General features: G+C 40.3%; 2 protein-coding genes across 5 annotated transcripts in view; both read left to right on the plus strand.

Moving 5' to 3' along the window:
• abcc9 (ATP-binding cassette, sub-family C (CFTR/MRP), member 9) overlaps positions 1-7754 on the plus strand; it is a 78273-nt gene extending 70519 nt beyond the window's left edge. For 3 of the 4 annotated variants that reach the window (XM_039600861.1, XM_039600860.1, XM_039600859.1), the window contains exons 37-40: positions 424-527; positions 618-751; positions 1173-1235; positions 2504-7754. In XM_039600861.1, the coding sequence (XP_039456795.1) occupies positions 424-527; positions 618-751; positions 1173-1235; positions 2504-2641 (439 nt within the window). In that variant the 3' untranslated portion in view covers positions 2642-7754. Of the gene's footprint in view, positions 1-423; positions 528-617; positions 752-1172; positions 1236-1751; positions 2043-2503 lie in introns of all 4 variants that reach the window. The other variant, XR_005608819.1, reaches the window with a different exon arrangement.
• A 943-nt stretch (positions 7755-8697) lies between these two features.
• kcnj8 (potassium inwardly rectifying channel subfamily J member 8) lies at positions 8698-19118 on the plus strand. The gene is made up of 6 exons (XM_031760370.2): positions 8698-9263; positions 10548-10696; positions 11741-11901; positions 15869-16008; positions 16513-16729; positions 16887-19118. Exons 1-6 carry the CDS (start codon positions 8917-8919, stop codon positions 17136-17138), a joined length of 1266 nt encoding a protein of 421 aa, XP_031616230.1. The 5' UTR covers positions 8698-8916; the 3' UTR covers positions 17139-19118.
• The last annotated feature ends 1683 nt before the right edge of the window (positions 19119-20801 follow it).

Genomic DNA, 20801 nt, shown 5'->3' on the forward strand with positions numbered 1-20801 from the left:
GATCAGTTCCTGCCAGTTGTCCTCACTATGAGATAAGATAAAATATAATTCATTTAAACACAACAGGGATTAAGCAAAGCTTAGCCCAGTAAGCAAGCCATTCATGATCCCGAATGTTTCTTCTTCCTTTTCTTCTTTTCATGATGTAGGACTCTCTATAGAAATGTGTTGTGCTGATCAGTCATTTGATGTGTTTTTGGCATTTTTATTCATTTAAAGGACTCGCTCTCCTTCCTGGCTGCCTAAGACTAAAAAGACAGTAAAAGTTGGTGAAACAGTTCACATTCCTGTCTTTGTCTTTGTTGATCTCGGGTCCATCACTGTGTTTATCAGCCTCTGCAGGTGGTGTATTAAATCTATGATCAGTCCATGAGAGGCAGAAATATGCTTTTTTTGTGTGTTAATGATGTTTACTCGTTGCAGGTTTAATCTCGATCCGGAGAAGATGTGCACTGATGATCGACTCTGGGAGGCCCTAGAGATCGCTCAGCTCAAGAACATGGTGAAAGCTTTGCCTGGAGGACTAGGTGCGCAAACTTAACTCGAGAAAGAATACATCTTATTGCGCCAAAAGTCGGTTTTGAAGTCGAGTACTTGATCGATGTGTTTGTGTTTAGACGCTGTCGTGACAGAAGGAGGAGAGAACTTCAGCGTTGGGCAGCGGCAGCTCTTCTGTTTGGCTAGAGCTTTCGTCAGAAAGAGCAGCATCTTCATCATGGATGAAGCCACAGCATCTATAGACATGGCCACGGTGTGTGCTTATTCATTGCATCTTGTGCAATCATGTACAGAAGCTTTTTCCTTAATAGACACACATATTTGTGGGATTGTAATTAAGTATTATCATCAGCCAGTTTCATTTTACTTATGTAGTCCCAGTTGTCCCTAAAATACTAGAGAAAAAAGCAAAAAATGAACAAATCAGGAAAAGAGACTGAATGAATGAATTTTTAGTTAAAACAGGTTATTTCTAAGGCATCAGTAAAAAGAGACATGACATCATAAACAGCTTGAAATAAATATAACTGGACTGGAGGTGGGTTGCAAAGCAGTTTGCATCGCGACTGCCCCATTTTGGCCTCGCACTGGTTTGATTCACGTTTACAGCAGCTCAGCACTTCCTCCCCTGACGATACGATTTCTATTCTCTGTTTTGTCTTTCTGTCTTGCAGGAGAACATCTTACAGAAAGTCGTGATGACGGCGTTTGCAGATAGGACAGTCGTAACAATCGCAGTAAGTCCTTCAGTCTTTTATCCTGTTGTTAGTAATGAGGCAAAAAAACCAAACTGCTGAGGTCAGCTGAGGTTTGTACAGATAGATGCAGATATGTGGCTCTCTTTGCTCCGAGCTCTATGTTCATCTATCGTTAAATTATTTACCCCAAGGATGTTTCCTTTATCTGTGCCTTTTATTAATGGCCTTTCCCATACATCAGCATAGTTTGTAACACATAGTTCCTTGTGGATTTAGTGACTTAAATTCAGTCCTCTTGTCCGGTTCTTTTATTTATATGCTTCCCTTTTTTCTGACTTTTGTCTCTTTGTGTTGCTGTCTCTTCCTGCTCTGTTTTTCTTTCCTGTTTTCAATCTGCTGTCTCCTACTTTTTCCCAAATTCCTCCCTTCCCCCCACCTCCTTCCTTTTCTTTTTTGTTTTCTCACTTTTTCATTTTTACTACATCTGTCACTCATGTTTTCCCCTCCTCCCTGTTTTTTGTTGTCCTCCTTCCTCTCCCTTTGTCCTGCCACCAGCATCGTGTGTCCTCTATCTTGGATGCCGAGCAGGTGTTGGTCTTCTCCTCAGGGATCTTGGTGGAAAGTGACTCTGGTCCCAACCTGCTAGCACAGGAGGAGAGCCTCTTCAGTGTGCTAGTGAGGACTCACAAGTAGACCCGGATCAACACAGACCACTTTGGCTCAGCCAACTCTCGGTCTCTCCTGTTTTCTTCCATTTTCCTACCTGTTTCTGTTTCTTTTCCTGGCTGAGCCACAGCTGAAGTCTGACTCTGGGTCTGCTGAAGCTTTACTGCCACTGACAGCCTGGTTGGTACAAGAAAATACTGCATGCTCTTTTAAAGATATTCCTTGCAGTGCAAATTTGACAACAGTCTGCAGTGTTTTGACATTGTTTGTACTCCAAACTAAAAATTGAGAAGGGATTCAGTTAGAATTAAACCTGAAATTGTATTTTTAGTAGCTGACTGGTTCAGATGTTTTACCTTCCTCTCATTCAGCAGGTTACTGGAAAATTGGACTGTATCAATAAAAAGAAAACCTGAAAAGAATGGGTCTTTGGACATCTCTTGGAAAAAGAATAACATCATCTCCAAAACTGTGGAGAGTCCACATATTTTAATTTTATAGCAGCTGACCAGTCTATAAGATTCTTACCAAATCCTTGATCCAACAAAACTAGTTTTAATAAAATTATGATATGTTTTAAACAATACATTTCACTTAGACTTATTATGTTTGTGTTTTGTGTCGTCCCTGTGTGTCTCCAGCACCGTGTCCACACCATCCTAACAGCTGATCTGGTCATTGTGATGAAGCGAGGCAACATCATGGAGTACGACAAACCTGAGACTCTTTTGGAGCAGGAGGACGGGATGTTTGCCTCGTTTGTCAAAGCTGACATGTAGGGACACGCGGGACCCAACGGCTGACAGCCTGCTCAGTTTCTTGGTTTCTTTTTGTTTTTGTTTTTTTAACCTGAATTATTTTCTTGATGAGGTGAACAGCCCTCTGAGAGACTACAGCACTGCGGGGAAGCCGGTAACATACTGTTTCTGCAAGAAGAAGCTTCCCTGTGCACTCACCAAAAGGAGACGGGGTCAACTGTCAGTCAGTGGGTTTAAAAGCCATACTAAAGAATGAGTCCATCGATTGGTCTATCCCGTTTTATTTTGTTTGAATTTATCAAAACCCAATAACACAAACCACGACATTACCAGTATTCTGACTGGAAAGCTCATAGTAATAATAAAGATATATCTTATATGTGATGGATGGCTAATGCAAACTACAAATGAATATATTTTCTCACTTGTCTCATAGAAAATCTAAAGATATTTTTCCACCTTTCAAGATTTTTTCAAGATCTCCCTTCTAAACAAGAAGATAAGCAATAAATATAATGCTTGCGGAGCTCACAGTATTAAAACAGGCAGCCAGGCAGATCTTACCTGTGCTCTAAGACTAAGAATAGTGAGAACAGTTACTAGTTAATAAAGAACTGATAAAAAGCAAACAAATTAAAGGTCATCAAGCAAAGTTATTTCATTTCTTATTGCCAGTAAATCCCACGAATGACCAAACCTACTATAAAATATGTACTCAAAACATACTAAATAATGCAACCACAAATACAAAAAAAGCAATAGAGTCTTAAAAACTGCAGTTGTGACCACTTGATGCTGGCTTCAAAAAATCTACACAGATCCTGTGTTAAAATGTCTAAATTTACAAAAAAAACATGTTGATAAAGCATCTATCCCAGATCGGTGCCTGCAGTTGCTGAAAATTGGCCACAAAGAGGTGTACGGAGCTGCACTGACAACCGCTGTGGTTGCTTTGGTCTGTAGCAGATTGCTGCAGTTGCAGGTTGTGCAGCAGTCAAACTGTGAGGAATGCGATGAAGACTGCAAATGACGACTGTTCACCTTCAAAGTAAAAGTTGTTCCTTTTGTTGGTTTTGGCAGGACAAGTCAACATTTGCAATGCAAATCTTCAATTCTAGTGACAAAACAAATGAATCAGGGGCAACTTGGAGTTCAGCATCTCGCTCACTTTTGACATGCAGACTGGATGAGCCACGAATCAAACTTACCAACCTTTTGATTGGTGGACAACCTGCTCCTCCTCCTGAGCTAAAGTTGGCCACATGATAGGTGTCTAGGACTATACGACCCATTTAAATTGTATATATGTTTAAAGTTAGGCATTACTAGAACTAGAACTAGACATCTCACCCATGTTTATGGCATTGGCGTCTTTTGGATCTGATTTTTCTAGGTTTGTATTAAACTTGTGGATGCACTTTTCTAACCAAGCTAATAAGCACTAGCTGATAGCTTTTGGCTCCATAAAAATAATGCTAAAGCCATGACATCATGGTTGTTATAACTACCATATTTATATAAAATCTCTCTGAGAACACCGAATATGGATTACCTGCCTTAACAAATGCACTGTTACCTCTTTTTAACACATTTTTACACCGTTTTAAATGGATTTGAAAGGTTTTCTTTAACAGAGTTCCTGGGAGTTGAGGGACGCCATAGTATTAAGACAGAGGCTAATATTAGTTGGTCTATTCATGGGATTTGTAGACAGTAAGAAATACATTCAGTTTATTAAATAGAAATTATGGCTTTGAGATTTCATTTCAGGCGTTGAGGCTGTGAAAAGTGTAAAATGTAAAGATTTAATAGTTGGAGAGTGAACAGAAGTGTTGTTTCATATTAATAGAATTTTTACAGTCTTTAATTATCTTGTGTAAAAAATTTGTTACTTTTTAGATCATGCACCACCTCTATTTATACTGACTAGCACCTGTATTATGCAATAATAATGATGGAAGATTTTTTAAATGTATTTAAAATCCTTTTTAAAAATGACTGTTGGCTCTTTGGCCATTTTTTTTCCAAATAACACAGTGGAAGGATTTTAAATCGACCCTTTTGTATTCTACGCTACTTTTTGACTTTAAGTTCTGCCATAGAGGTAACACTGATAGAAATGACAAAGCTGATGGAATCATATGGTTTTATTAACCAGTTTAAGGATGCATTTATAATGATAAATAACAGAGCTGATTGTTGTGGCCCTTCTTTGACTGAACATGTGTTGCCATTTTTCACATGAAATGCCAAAAATGAGATGTCACAAAATACCAACAGGAGTTTCCAAAGTGAAAGCTGGATCTTCTATTTTTGGCCTACTTTTCCTTCCTCCCTGTTCTATCAGTTGTACGTCTATGCCTCCATTAGTACAAACACTGTAAGGTGTCACGGCTCGGCCTGCAGCCGGTGAACCTGCTGTCTGTCTGCGGTCATGCTTTGCTGAACTTTTTATCCTCGGGGACAATAGATACCCAGCGTGGCTCCCGTTAACTCCAGAGATCCTTCATGGATGTTTGAGAGGGTAGTGATGTCTTTTCTTTTTTTTCTTTTTTTACTGAGGAAGAGCAGTAACTAGCAGTAACTTAATAATACTGTTAATCAATTCTAGGGGCTGAAATTTAGAGCTGCATCTCTATTTCTGACATTAATAATGAAAGATTCGTAATGAATTGGATGAAACCAAATTAGAGCCCATAGGAGAGACTGAATTTTAGACTTGCATTCACAAGATGAACATAAAGATGAGTCCATCTAATAAAAAAGAGCTTTTGCATATGGGAGCTGCTCCCATCTCTTTGATGGGATGATATCAAGACATGTTTTTAGCCAGTAGTAAAATAATGAAACTTTAACACATGATCACTGTTTTTATCAAACTGATTGGATTCTTCTTGGAAGTCCTAGCTAACACTTTTAGTTTTATGTGCAATGGATTGTGTAATAGGTTTAGATTTAATGTTTTCATGTAGCTTTGTTTAAAGCATCGATTAAACTAGGAGAGTGCATTTTCTGCTGGAAATCCTATTAGAGGCAGACACTTTGTCTCTGCATGCAGAGTTATGAAGGCATTTTACATGTATATTCATAACCACAAGCCACCTTTAAAAAGTGAAAAATGAACATTTGATATATAATTTCTTTCATCTGTACAAAAAAGTTGTAATGTTGGCTAACTGACATCCTAAAAAAGCTTATTGATGGGTTCTCGCTCGGCATGTGTAATTCAACTAATGTGGATCAGGTCTCATAAAATTTAAACTATAGGATGATGTTGTGAGCTGTTGTACATGTGTAAATGTTATTTTAGTCCATTGCTAGGTGGTTGCTAGGCAACGTAATGGCATCACAATATCTGACATAGATAAGAACCTTCGGGGGCCGGAGATGCACCTGTGAGCCAAGTTTGTCTGCCTGACTTCTGATGCTCTGGGAGGGGTTTGTGGACAAAGAATCAAACATGCAGACAGAGATGCCAGAGTCCCTTCTTTTGCATTGAAAGAAAAATATTTGGGAGACAGTATCTCATAATTATGACTGTTATCTCCCAGATAAAAGAAAACTTCTCATCATCGCAAGATAATGTACAATAATAGATAAATGCAACAGAAACGTGCCTGACAATGTTCACACTGTGCACTGGGACAGGAAATGGAACCACTTCATAATATGCTTGGGAACTGTCGTGTTTTTAATCATTTTGAGATTTAATAAGCAACTTAGTGATGGTTATTGCATCTGTTGGTTTCAAATAATAGAGAGTCAAGATTCTTTGTAACTGTCATTACAATGCAAGTTTTCATATAAAAACAGAAGTCGTCCCTTTCTGTAGTTAAAAACACACACGCAACATGCATATCAATGAATTAATAGGCTATTAAGCAAAACTAAAGAGGCTATTAAGCAAAAGAAAAGGGTAATAAGTTTTTTGAATATTTAAAATGTCATAAATATAAATGTTATCCAAAGGAAACAAGCTCATTGCAATCACTTTGCGCTGCCACTCCTGTGCTCTCAAACATAAAAATGACTGACCAACACTTTACGGATCTCAAATTAAGTGATAATAAATCATACATGTGAGCCAAGGTCTCAGCTTTTGGGTGATATTTTCAGCGCACAGCAATTGACAATATGTAGTTACAGCTCAGCATTCAGTGCATTTCTTTAGAATATCTTTTCCAATCTCTCTGGGAGCGGTGCTATTGTCCCTTTGTATTATTGTATATTAATCAGACTTACTTTGCTTTTGGACTAAATTTTGAAACTTTGTACTGTACAGTGTTGAATGCCAAACATGATTTTTCAGCCTTTTCTTGTTTAAATAATCTTATGTTTCATCTCAAGAAGTTGTCACTTAAGCTTTTGAACTTTGTGGTTTCTCATTTTACAACTTGTTTTAATATATATAACACACACGAGGATTACCATCACACTTGGTGATCACAAGCTTCGCCTGCACTTTTCTTTCCCCTGACAGCTTTAACTGTAACACTGAATGTCTTTGTTGTTTTATAGCTTTATATTCTGTCCCTGCAGTTCTTCCAAGTCCTCGTCCGTCTCCTCTGTTAGCGATCGAGTACTCTTCCTCTTCTTTGATCCTCGTTCAGCTGCACTTTTTATGCTCTTGGCCACCGTCACACTCATAAATCCTTTGTTTTCCTTGCTGTGCTTCGATGCTGCTCCTGTTCTGAACCTGCACACGGCTGCCTTGTAAACTCATCCTCTCACACCCCAAACCACTTTTTGTCTTTGAAGCTGACATTTTACACCAAGAGCAAAAAAGCAGCGGTCCCATTTTTCCACGTTACACTTTGCACAGGTTTTTTCACTCAAAGAATGTCTCTTTTCGATCAGGTGTCACGTGTGTTTTAGTTTTTGGGAACAAACAAGTACATAAAAACAGCAAACAGCGGGTGGAAATGCGAGGGGACTGCATGTAACTCATTGTTGCAGAGAGCTTTACTTGCGTTCATGAAGTTGACTGTTAACAGAGTGCATCTTAAATACTGACATCGTTCTCACAGATCAGTTTGGAGATGGTCATTTTTTTCTATATGTACATTCTGTATGTAGTAGCCTGTATATCCAAGGGTTTAAACATATATATATATATATTAAACTGCTATTATTATGTGTGCCTGATTTGTTTTTTACACTTGTAATAACAATAAAATGCTTTTGAGTGACGTGAGGCTGTTTGTTTGTGTTGGGCTGCTTTCACGGCTGTAAACTCTTGACCTTTCCTGCCTCAGGACACAGGCCAGGAGTCACGCTACCCTCAATACTAGATGTGATAAATTGCTAAATGGCGCCCCCTGATGACTGTGTCTAAAATAAATCCAAATACTAGGAAATTGCACACATTTCATAAAATATATGAAAATAAGAGCTGTTAGGCGTTTTTCTTTTTTCTTTTTTGTTGTTCTTAATAAACTTTTCCTTGTTGAGCTTCTGTGTTCATTTTCAAAGATGTGTTTACAGATTGAAACACAAAACCAGTCAAACGGGACACTGGTTTTATCAACAGCTGTTGTTTGTTTTTGTTTTACCGGAACTCACAGAGTCATTCCTGCATGAATGATAGCGGCACAATCGAAATCTTGCCCTTACTTTACCTGACACCCACCTCTCAACCATCCTATAGGTGTATGGGGTTGTCCCAGAGGAACATTTAGCTTGCCTGGAGAACATCTCTGTAGCTTGACAAATTTAAACTGGATAGAAAAGGTAAGGGTAAATATAAAGGTTTTTATAGACAGTTAAAGAGAACTGAGTCTAGTTTGACTGGTTTCATTGACGTAGATTAGCAGGGAAAGTGCTGACTTTGTGCCCAGCTCTAACTAAAGTTCCCTGCAGGACCGATTGTCCAATTGTTCGGACCTGCAGTGCTTAAAAAACTGTTTTAGTGCTTAAAAAACTGCAAGAAAGACAAAAAAAAACAAAAAAACAAAACCCTATAAGATAAAAAGATTTTAGGGCCTTCCAAAGCGGGCTGTTTCGGTGGTTTTGCCCTTTCCCACTGCCTTTGAGGGGGCCTGAAGGCAGCAGCGCTCTGATCCGAGCGGGTCTTGACTCTGGAAGTGCGTCAACAGCAGAGTGGAGACCGTCCCAGCCCTCAGAGGCTCAGAGCAGAGGCGGCGCGCTGCCTTCAGTCCGAAACATCTCCGAAAGGCGACGGAGGTATAACTGCTCGTCTTTGAACGTTTCCCTGCTGGTGGGCATGCTGCGTCCGTGCGTAAAGACGCACTGAGGACTGTTTTCTTTGCCATCGGGAGCGGCGGGCGGAGGAGAAGATGCTGGCGAGGAAAAGCATCATCCCGGAGGAGTTCGGTCTCCCGGGGCTCGTCTCCCGGATGCCCCGCAAGCCGGTGTTCAGGGACCGCGTGAACAAAGCGCGCTTCATCGCCAAAAATGGCTCGTGCAACTTGGCGCACAAGAACATCCGCGAGCAGGGGAGATTCCTGCAGGACGTCTTCACCACGCTGGTGGACCTTAAATGGCGCTTCACGCTGGTCATCTTCACCACGACATTCGTCAGCAGCTGGCTGCTGTTCGCCATGAGCTGGTGGCTGGTGGCATTTGCGCACGGAGACCTGGACCCTACGCGTAAAAACGAGACCGACTGCGTAAAAAATCTGAAGTAAGGAAAAGCTTGAGTGCTTTTATGTTATCTGTTCTACGAAAACGAGGTTGTTAAAGTGTGTTTGGTGTAAATTCGTCAAGTTTTGCTCTCTGTCGAAATTCTTTCTGTCTCCGTCTCCACTTGATCCAAACCTCCCAGCTCCCACCCGCCTCCTCTTCTCTTCGCCAACATTCTCCATTTTTAAACTGGGGAAGAGAAAGAAGAGGGAATGAGAGAACTTCTGCTGCGTTTATTTCAGGGAAATAAAAGAGCAGAAGCAGAAAGATTGCATGTGGTGAAAAGCTTTTTGGCACTTCCATGTTAGCGCATCCACCCTCACCCCCATGAATCCTTACCACAGTGAAGGAGAAGACACAGAAAGGAAAATAGGAAATTTGCTTTTGCTTCTTTCTTGGAAATGATCAGAATCCATGGTCGGGAACCACTGGAGGTAGCGGTTCCATCTTCCATTGAAATACTGCTTTATTTTCACACTCCCTAAATCTCATAATCATAATCATCATAACCTTTTCACATGAAAAGTTTTATGTCCTGAATTTACTTTTAGGTGATGAAGCGTCTGCACTTTTATCTTATCTGAATTTTAACTGCAGGACTTCGACTTGTTCACGTGTTTTTTAATATTGACGCACCAGTGATTAAAAGACCTTCATGAATATTACATCAAAAGTATTTTTGGAGGTCAGCTCTGTTTTTTCTATGTTTGTCATCATTTCTTGCTTTATGAATTAGTCTTGTGGAAAAGTAGTTGGGGAGCAAATGTCGTGAGTAACAGGGTTTGACCAGACCTGATCTGAAGACCGCAACTCTACTTCCTGTTAACTTCTCAACATCCAACATGTCTGTGAATAAACGACATTCAGGGTTAGGGTGCATTTTAGTAACATGTTTAATCAAACTGAATAAAAACTTGAATTTAAAAGATGACCTTACACATCAAGTATCTCACATGCATTTTGACCCCTTGGTGGTTGTGACCCCCATCCCTAACCCTGATCAGCCATGAAGACCTGGATCTTAGAGGTTAAGCCCATTGTGCATGAAATTGGTTGAGATTCAGCCTGCGGAAGGCAGGGGGCGCTGTCGAAGTGCTCCTCAATGAAAAAGAGTGAACTGAGCTGAACTAAAATAATTATTTTACATTGTTTCTGGTTTTACATTGTTTCTTTCACAGTGAAGCTTATTTCAACCATGAAGCGATAGGTCCAGCAGCACCAGGGGAATATTTCATGATACTTTATCCCCCGGGCTATCTGATTTAACTTGTCTCCCCCTCTTCAGGTCGTTCACGTCAGCCTTCCTCTTCTCCATCGAGGTTCAGGTGACCATCGGCTTTGGAGAACGTGTGATAACGGAGCAGTGTCCCACTGCCATCACCGTCCTCATCCTGCAGAACATAGTAGGACTCATCATCAACGCTGTGATGTTGGGTAAGGTGCACGAAATGTTTACCTCAAACCTAACAGGATCAGCAGAAGATGGATGGTTAAAACCGCTGCTTCTGCTTGTAGGTCCAACACATCAGATGATTTTTTTTGATTAAACCTCCTGAACCGGGAACGTCGGTGCGTTCATGTGAATGAAGCAAAACATTCAGCTTTATTCAGCAAAGGGTTCAGCAAATAATAGATAGTGAGAAAAAAAAACTGAAAGCAAAATCTAAACCATTGATCAAAGGATTTAAAGGGTTAAAAAAGACAGAAATATCAACCTTGCTCAGTTTTTGTCACCTTGGATGCTGTTTATACTTCAGGGCTGCTTTAATCCTTCATGCACAGAGTCACAAGCTGCTAGAAACATTTCTCTGAGACTTTTGCTTCATGTTTACATGACAGCATCACACAGTGTCATGTCACAGAAACCAGTTTAAGATGATTTGAGCTTTGTGGCATGAAACATTATCCTGCTGTAAGCATGGATGCGGTGTGGCCATAAAAAGGTGATCATGGTCAGCAACTGTGCTTAGGTAGGCCGTGGTGCTCAGGAGCTCAAAGTATACCAGAAAACTATATCTAATAAAGCGGTTTCTTTTGTTTGAGAAGCAAAGCACTTTGGATGTTTTTAAGTATGTCTTTGAGTTATTTTGAAGTGAAATTTCTCCTGAAAGAGACAAAAAGAAACATCAAACATTTCTGACCTGCGTGTTTAAAGCAGCCTGGCCCTACAGTGCACAATTCCAGCGTGACCCTTTGCCCTCTTTTTAATTATGTATGATTCTGACTCTCGGGTCAGATAGGTTACATGACTCATTTTTAACTTGAAGAAAAAGGGTTCAGATGAGATCAGGAGAAACGAATTATTTATCCAGAACAGCGCCTGCTTCTTCATTTCCACTCAAACACAGGCAGTGAAGCTATTTTGACTCTTGGCGTGTTAAAAGAACTGCAGTGCTTTGCTCTGTTCTTACCTATAAGTACTGATGCGTGCATAGAAGCACCTGCTCAGGTTAACCTTGCCGAGTTTTACCTTCTCAGGTTGTATCTTCATGAAGACGGCTCAGTCGAACCGTCGGGCAGAGACCCTCATCTTCAGCCGCCACGCCGTGATCGCAGTCCGGAACAACCGGCTGTGCTTCATGATTCGTATCGGGGATCTGAGGAAGAGCATGATCATCGGAGCGACCGTCAGGTTACAGGCGAGCCTCTCATTTTAACCACCAGTAAAATCAAACTCGCTCAACATATGTTTTTGTGTTTGTCTATATGAATCTGAGACGTTTTCCAAATATCTTTTATTAGGAGCAAGTATCATGGTTGTTACAAATTGATAGAACTTATGCCCCCTTTTTCTCTAAGCTAACAAAACAGACAAATAAACAACAACAAAAGGAAGAGAAAAAAAAATCTGAGACGTTTTCCAGCTAATTGCTGCTCTAAGATGTTAGCTGCCACATTTTTTAATAGAAAGTGTAAACTTTGTAAATACGCCTATATAGCTTTACACATACTCATTTTATATACTCATAAAATGTACATAGAAATAAAGATGAAAAATCAGAAGAAACACACAAAGTAAAATAAATACAAATCATAACTAAAGAATAAAAACAAAAGAGAAAACAGCACTGCACCACAATCCAAAGATTTTATAACATTATTAAATAGTAAACACTGTGATGTCATAGAAATGTGTGATATTGACCAACCTTTACATGTTCAAAGACATATAAAAGAGACCTCTCCCAAATAACAAAATAACCTGTTGTGTGTTGGGCTTTCCTTTATCTTTCCCTTACCAATCACAGTGTGGGTCACGGCCCCCTAGTGGGCCTGGAACGTATTGCAAGAGATCTTTTTACAATAAAGTCAAAGGAGTTTGCAAAGAAAAGCATCTGGACTTCTTTAAGTTGCTTGAAGACGTTTCACCTCTCATCCGAGAAGCTTCTTCAGTTCTAAGGTCAAATGGCCGAGAGTCCCAGATAATGCTTTTTTAAAATGATCTTTTAAAATGATTTTTAAAATGATCTTTGGGATCAGTTCTAATAATTCTAATAATTCTGTTTAAAGTTTCAGTGAAATATTCACATTTTTAAAAGAAACGTATGGGCTCAAAATGTGGTCATAAATATTTTGTACTTGTAAATCAGTTTTGTACTTGTAAATCAGGATTTGTATGTGTAAAAAGAATTTGTGCGTGCGTAAAAAAGATTTGTATGTGTAAAAAAGAATTTGTGCGTGCGTTAAAAAGATTTGTATGTGTAAAAAGAATTTGTGCGTGTGTAAAAAAGATTTGTATGTGTAAAAAGAATTTGTGCGTGCGTAAAAAAGATTTGTATGTGTAAAAAAGATTTGTGTGTGGACTTAGCCAAAAAACCCCCCTGCAAGTTACAAGTATGAATTTTGACCCTATTTTTCTTCCTGTCATCTGATTGGTCAATGTCATGTCAATCACAAATGTAACAATCCAATCAGAGAACAGATGGGTTTGGCTGTCGGAGGGGCACTTTTTTGAACTGCAGGTCCTTGAAGGGTAATACAGTTTGAAGCTGGAGGATCTCTATATAAATATCCGATAGCAGCTAGGTCCCCTTACTTTCAGCAGCTGTTGAAAGGATAAAGTTGTGGTATGTCAGTGGTTAGAAATACCATCATTACTTTAGGATTAGTTTAACACAAAGTCAGGGCTGACCCGGGACCATTGCTGTGAGTCACAGTGCGCAGCATAAAGGTCCTTTCACATCTGACGCAGGATGTGCTGCTAATGCTAACTGCTAACTAAAAGCCAAGGATCCAGAATTAGTTGCGCTGGCTGCTGAGCTCTGTGGGTTTTTGCAGCAGCTCTGTCTGTACTAGATGCACCTGCTCCTTGTCGTTTCTATCTCTGACTTTATGTCCTCTACAAGAGTTTCTGTTTTTTTTGCTAGTTCTTCAAATGTTCAATAAAAACATGTATGCTAATTCATAACGAAGAAAGCTTTGTAATGAAGACTGTCATTTCCAAAACACTGCCCCCCCCCCCGCGATCCGCAGCGCTGTTGAAAAGGCTGTGGAAGTCCCTGTATTAAACACGTAGACCTGTGACACAAAAATCACCAAACTCGGACGACCACAGACTGTTTTCCTTCGTGGTGATGAAGGAAAATGCGGGGTTGGCATGTAAAAGGGCATTTATTCCCTTCAAGGACCTGCAGTTCAAAAAAGTGCCCCTCCGACAGCCAAACCCATCTGTTCTCTGATTGGATTGTTACATTTGTGATTGACATGACATTGACCAATCAGATGACAGGAAGAAAAATAGGGTCAATTCGTACTTGTAACTTGCAGGGGGGTTTTTGGCTAAGTCCACACACAAATCTTTTTTACACATACAAATCTTTTTTACGCACGCACAAATTCTTTTTACACATACAAATCTTTTTACACACGCACAAATTCTTTTTTACATACAAATCTTTTTACGCACGCACAAAATTTTTTTACACATACAAATCTTTTTTTACGCACGCACAAATTCTTTTTACACATACAAATCCTGATTTACAAGTACAAAACTGATTTACAAGTACAAAATATTTATGACCACATTTTGAGCCCATAGAAACGAAGCAACTCAAACATGGGTTTAAAAATGTCTATTATTAAATGTTATTCCTCCTTTCCTGATCTACTTTTGGTCCGTAAGGTCTTTCCAGGTAACAACAAGACAAAAGTTCAACAAGTAAACCATCAGAACATCAAAATGAATTATTGAAAACACAAGAAAAACTTTTATTACATAAGTGTTTTCTTCTTATGTGGTGATCAGAGTTGTTGCATCTATTACAAACTGAAGTGTGACTTTTTTTTAATTCTTTCAATGAATAAAGAACCAACATGTGAAAGACGTTTTGACCAGAGCTGAAGTTTCATCTGTTGGTCGAGCTGTTTGTGGCAGTTTTATCTCCGTGAGCACCTCCAGTCTAAGAAAGTTACCCACATTTATTCATGTAACACAACTTAAGTAATTACTCACTACAAAAATGCAGAAATGATCAGCTGGGTACTTTTCTTCACTTCAGATGATATACCCCACCTCTCTAATCACTGAAGTATCTATCTACCTAAATAAAGCAACAAGTAGCTTAGTAAAAAGGAAAGCTTAAATAAGGGGCTGCAGTAAAGATATAACGACAAAGGGGCAAGAGGAGAAATCTTCAGCTTGACTCTATTTACCTCGATGTCGCTATCTCACCAAAGTATCTACAGATCCACTTTGAAATATATTGGGATGCTGTGTGAAGTGCACAAATCTCATAAATCCATATTTTATTCACAGTGGACACAGAAAATGTTTAAACTTACAAAATGTAGCATTTTAAAATATAAGAGAAATATGAGCTCATTTTTAGTTTGATAGCACGTCTCAAAAATGTTGGGAAAGACTGTCTCCTTTTAACTACAGTCTGTAAACATCTGGGAACATCTGGGGAGCAGCTGCTAAACCTTCAGGAGAGGAATGATGTCTGATTCTAATCTGATGGAGGATTTTAGTTGCTCAGCAGACCAGAGCTCATGCATTAATGCAATGTGCCGGGCATCCAGCACTGATTCTCAGCCTCATCCCTCGCGCACAGAGATTTCTCCAAATTTTCTGAATCTTTTGATTTTATTTTCTGTAGATAGAATATTAAATATTCTAATTATTCACATTTTTCTTCTGAAATTGTTCCACAATTTCTAGATGCAACATTTTGCAGATTGGTGAACCTCTGGCCATTTCTACTCTGCCTCTCAACCTTTTTGATACCCAGTCTCTGCTAATTAACCTCATTACCTTCTAAACATCTCTCCAGCTGTTTGTTTTCAGTAACCCTTGCTTTTCCAGATTTTTGGTGCCCACTTGAAAAACTAAAATATCTCAGTTTAAATATTTGTATATAAATTCTGTTTGTATTTACATTTTACAGCTGAGTAGAGTTAGGAATTGAGGTTGTATCAAGTTTTATTTGAAGGACTTGGCTTGAACAGGATCAGGCACCGGGTGATATCAGTTACATATGAAGTCTAATATGTCTGCTAATGTGGTTGTTTTTTAATTACCTCAGAATTTACTCAAAAGCTATTTTTTTTCTCAGGTTTAATTGAGCTGTTAGTTAATTAGGACTACACCTCGTCTGCTTGCAGGTGGTGAGGAAGACAACCACACCAGAGGGGGAGGTGATCCCCATCCATCAGATCGATGTGCAGACAGAGAGCGCTGTGGGCAGCAACAGCCTGTTCCTCCTCGCCCCGCTCATCATCTGCCACGTCATCGACAAAAACAGGTCCACAAACACGTCACAGAGGCTGTGGCTTTATTACACCTGACTAAACCCCACTTTGTGTTCTCCACAGTCCACACAAACAGATAATATGTGATGTGTTATCAACCAGAAAGCCCCTCGGCTGATTTATGGTTAACAGAAAATGGCAGAGAGGAGAGAATATTGGCATTTGGCTGCTTTTGCTTTAAAAATAATCCAAAGTGGTTCTTTTTCTGCTCATATTTTAATGTAATTGTTTTACCTTTAGTTCTTTTTAAAAGTTAATCACTGGAAAGAGAAAACTCATAAAAGTAATAAAGTAGTTTAAGAAAGCAAACTGTGGAAGGGTAACAGTGTGAGATAAGAAGCTGAGCCTTGTTTATGCCCTGCCACCACCTGCTGGACAAACACAGACTTACAGTTTAAATAAAACAACTAAAACCGAAACCATGTATCACCTGCACATACTCTGACCCCATCATTTGAAACATATTTAAACCTGGACTCCGCCCACTCTGCCCTCAGCCCGCTGTACGACCTGTCAGCCATGGAGCTGCAGTGCAGCGACCTGGAGGTGATCGTCATCCTGGAGGGAGTTGTGGAGACAACGGGCATCACCACGCAGGCACGGACTTCCTACGTCTCCGAGGAGATCCAGTGGGGCCACCGCTTCGTTCCCATAGTAACAGAGGAGGAGGGCGCGTATTCTGTCGACTACTCCAAATTTGGCAACACAGTCAAGGTAAACGCTAAAACAAAAAGATCCTAGTGGACTTTTGTTCATCATCATCATCAGTCACAGCAAAACATTGATACCGTTGATTTGGGTCAGTGTCTCTTCCCACTGGTGAACTTGGTTTAAGAGATGTTCGCAAAATGTTCTCTTGTTCCTCCTGCAGGTTGCGACGCCATGCTGCAGTGCCAGAGAACTGGACGAGAAGCCGTCCATCTTAATCCAAACCCTCCAGAAGAGCGAGCTGTCGCACCAGAACTCGCTGAGGAAGCGCAACTCCATGAGACGCAACAACTCCATGCGCAAAGGCGCAGGAAGCAGCGGGAGCCTCCGCAGGAACAACTCAGGCCTTGCCGTGCCTAAAGTCCAGTTCTTCACCCCGACCGATGGAGGCCAGAACCTGAACGCCGTCACCTGACATGAGGCCTACCGTCTGCTGGCTCCACTGCTCTTCCTGGTGGGGAGGAGGATCGTGGGTGTTGGTGCATCTGTCTCTCTGATTGGACTCATTCTTCTTCTTTTCACTGGCATATCTAGACTTGTGTCTCGACACGTTCACTGTTAATGTTCCCTGTGTTTACGTTCATGGTTTAAAATAGGTCCTGTTCAGATTACATTTGTGATCTCTAAGCAGTTAAAGTAACATTTCTCTGCGCTGACAAAAACCCAGAAAGCAGACACTAAAACAGATAAAAGAGACAGATGGAAACTGCAGAATTGGTTGTGTGAGCTTAGACTGATTTCTAAATGACTTACAGCGCTTTTCATTCTGAAACACTACGGTGTAAAACGTGCATTCTTTCTCATGGCCAGCAGGGGGCTACTCCTCTGGCTCCCAGATCCTGGCTAAAGCCTTAAAACTGTCCTTAGTAAACACCTTTCTTTTGGGTTTTTGGACTCAATCACTTGTATAAAGTATTATTGAGTACAGTTTTATGTTTCTTCTGTAAATTATGGTCCTCATTAGAGTCCATAAGGATGATAAAACATGGATCAGGCTTTTTGCAGACGACTGTATTGGTTTGACCATCACTTCAATGATGCATCAGTACACAAGCTCAGAGAGTCAGAGATTACACATAGGAAGATGATCTTCCTGCTTGTTCTGGTTTACACCAGCACCACTGATGCAGAGGTTTCGTCTTCGCCTATCATTTAGAAGAATACATTGGGTACCTGCGCCCTCACCACTGTAAAACAGAGCTGTGGATGAGACATGACCAATGTGGCTACAATAATCAGTCCTCAACTTATATAATGACTGTCATGTTGTATCGTATAAGATCTGAAACCTATAAATTTAACAGGAAAGTGTTCACTAAGCTCATTAATGAAGTCAGAATCACTTCTATAGACTTCAGTTCAGCTGGACTTCTCTCTGAAACCAAAGGATTTGCCCCCTGCTGGCCATTAGAAAGAATGCAGATTGTCTAAATCCGTCTTTCTGGTCTAACCGCCCCTACACTAGACACTCTATGCCTTTATCTCAATGATGCTGCACGTCAGATACTCAGAATAGCAGCAATAGTATATTCTTAATAGACTGGCAAACACACACAATACCCTTTGTGTCTGTCTGTGCGATGTGCCTGGTCTCAACTTCAGTCACCAGTTCTCTCCACTCAGAAGACGAGACGCTCAATGACCCAGCTGATGTGTTCCACTTATTGTAATGAACCGCAGACAGAGAAAGCAATCTGAAGATTTCACTCTGGGGAAACGAGAGGTTGTGTTGAACCTTTTGTACCTTAATGGTTTATTTTAAAAATCAGCATGTTAATGTCTCATAAAAATAAAGGATTATTCCAGCTTTAAAGTAGATTTACTGTAGCCCTGGTGTGCACTGTGCAGAAGGGGAAAAGACTGCGACGTGTTCACTTTTACTGTTTATTGCAAAGGTGTTATGATTCATTCAGAGTCCTTCTCTATCTGTCACCATCAGCTCAATCCTCTGTTGCCAGTTTTGAAACCACAAATAGTTTCATGTGAAATCAACCAGCTGTCTTATCAGCATTACTGACATGTTTGCCTTCACTGTATCTCTACTTGTTCTGCTTGGTTCCAGTTTCCAGTTCATTTCCATAATCTGTCCAAACCGTGCATGCTGTATTATCACAACAGCAGTACGCAAAAACACCTGGCTGTTGTAAGGGAAGACGTACTGCTTAAGTAATATTTTCTAATTAAGTTCACAATCACTACTAATGAGAAGTCATGGCAGCCATTCACTGTATGGTACTGATTTGTGTATTTTTCACGTATGCTTGTCTTTGTGTTGTTTGAGAATAAATGCTTATGTATGCAAACGCAAATGCACAACATGAATGTGGTTTCACTGTCTGTCACTGAGCAGCAAATGCAGAAACTCATTAAAAAAGATTACAAAATTATACTGTAAGAAAGTCTTTCACAAATATATAACAAACTCACTAATGCAGTTTGTACACTGATTAAGATGTGATCAGGTGCACTGTGCACTGGAATCTGCAGGTTTAAGGTGTGCAGAACTGAATAGCAAGATTGAAAAATTTACTACAAAGAAGCATTCGCCTTTAATGCCTCTTTGTCTGCCAGCATATTATTTGCATTGTTAACTGGGTGAACTGATGGTTTTAGGGGCAGTTCTGTTAGTATCAGTAATAGGAAAATGAAAGCACTTCTTCCCATAGCAGTAAGAATCAGAGAGATCAGTGATCATGAAGTTATGTCAGGGTTGCTCAGCAGAGGATCATGTAAAACTTTACTGGTCGGTGGGTCTGAAATGGACTGTTATGATTGGTCAGAATTAGCTGATGAAAATGTGACTAAATGTGTTTTATAAAGAAGGAAAACACATTTAGTGTTATTTCGTTTAAATGAATATTTTTAAATTAATTAAAAACAAAAGGCAGAGGTGAACCAGCTTCTAGCTTTCCTTGACAGCTAAACACATGGAAAGTTTGAAAGCCGTGAGCAAAAACAACGAAGCCGGCTGAGCTCGAAATCGACTGTAAATCTGTCCAGTTATTGCAGCAAACACTGCAGTCTTGTCTATGTATGTTTGACTTTATAAATTGGTTTATTGTGAGCAACACGAGTCTTAACAAAGGGAGAATAATGCTGAAGGACACTGATCATTACAGTCGCAGCTTATTTCTGTAGCTGTTTGGCTTTCTCCAAAACATGTGTTGATAGCCAAATCGGCCAGCAGGTGTCACTGTGGCGATGGGTCTCAGTGTTTCAAGAAGCCTCGCTTTGCACATCACTAATTAAAAAAAATAATAAACAAAAAAAAATAAACAAAACAATAAAGCTCAGAAAAAAGCTTTTCTTCTAGGATCTTGGCCGACATACCAAATTTCCTCAGGAAATACAGCCGCTGCTGAGACTTCTTGACCAGCTGTGTGGTGTTCAATGTCCAGGTTAGGTCCTCAGTGATGTGGACACCTTGGTATCTAAAGCTGCTCACCCTCTCTACTTCACTCTCCCACATAAACAGCAGCTGGTGAGGCCTCCTCTCCTTCCTCGTGTCTACTATCATCTCCTTTGTCTTGTCAGTGTTGAGGGTGAGGTTGTTGTCCTCACACCATGACACCACACCGGCCACCTCTCTCCTATAAGCCGCTTCGTCCCCTCCAGTGATGCGACCAACCACTGCAGTGTCATCCGCGAACTTCAGTATGGTGTTATCCCCATTGGAGGCGACACAGTCGTGGGTGTACAGGGTGTAGAGCAGGGGTGCCCAATCCCAGTCCTTGGGAGCTACCGTCCTGCAGCTTTTAGATGCATCCTTGTTCCGACACACCTGAATGAAATGAATGGCTTGTTATCAGGCGTTTGCCAAACTTGAATGCATGCTGAAGTGGTAATCGAATCATTTGATTCAGCTGTGTTGGAGTAGGGATGCACCTAAAAGCTGCAGGATAGTAGCTCTCGAGGACTGGGATTGGGCACCCCTGGTGTAGAGGATGGGACTGAGGACGCAACGGTGAGAAGCCATCCAGCTTCTCTCTGTACTGCCTCTTAGCCGCTGTAATGGCTTTCCTCCGTCCATACTTCGCAGCTTTGTACTCTGTCTCATTGCCTGATCTAAATGCATGAG

The sequence above is a fragment of the Oreochromis aureus genome, linkage group 17 (assembly GCF_013358895.1).
Source record: "Oreochromis aureus strain Israel breed Guangdong linkage group 17, ZZ_aureus, whole genome shotgun sequence".
NCBI classification, from domain to species: domain Eukaryota; kingdom Metazoa; phylum Chordata; class Actinopteri; order Cichliformes; family Cichlidae; genus Oreochromis; species Oreochromis aureus.

Bases quoted from the DNA above. Each gene is read 5' to 3' on its own strand.
- kcnj8 (XM_031760370.2), top strand. From the start codon at position 8,917: ATGCTGGCGAGGAAAAGCATCATCCCGGAGGAGTTCGGTCTCCCGGGG. The intron at 10,697-11,740 runs GTAAGGTGCACG...TTACCTTCTCAG, and splicing joins CATCAACGCTGTGATGTTGG to GTTGTATCTTCATGAAGACG. The intron at 16,730-16,886 runs GTAAACGCTAAA...TTCCTCCTGCAG, and splicing joins AATTTGGCAACACAGTCAAG to GTTGCGACGCCATGCTGCAG.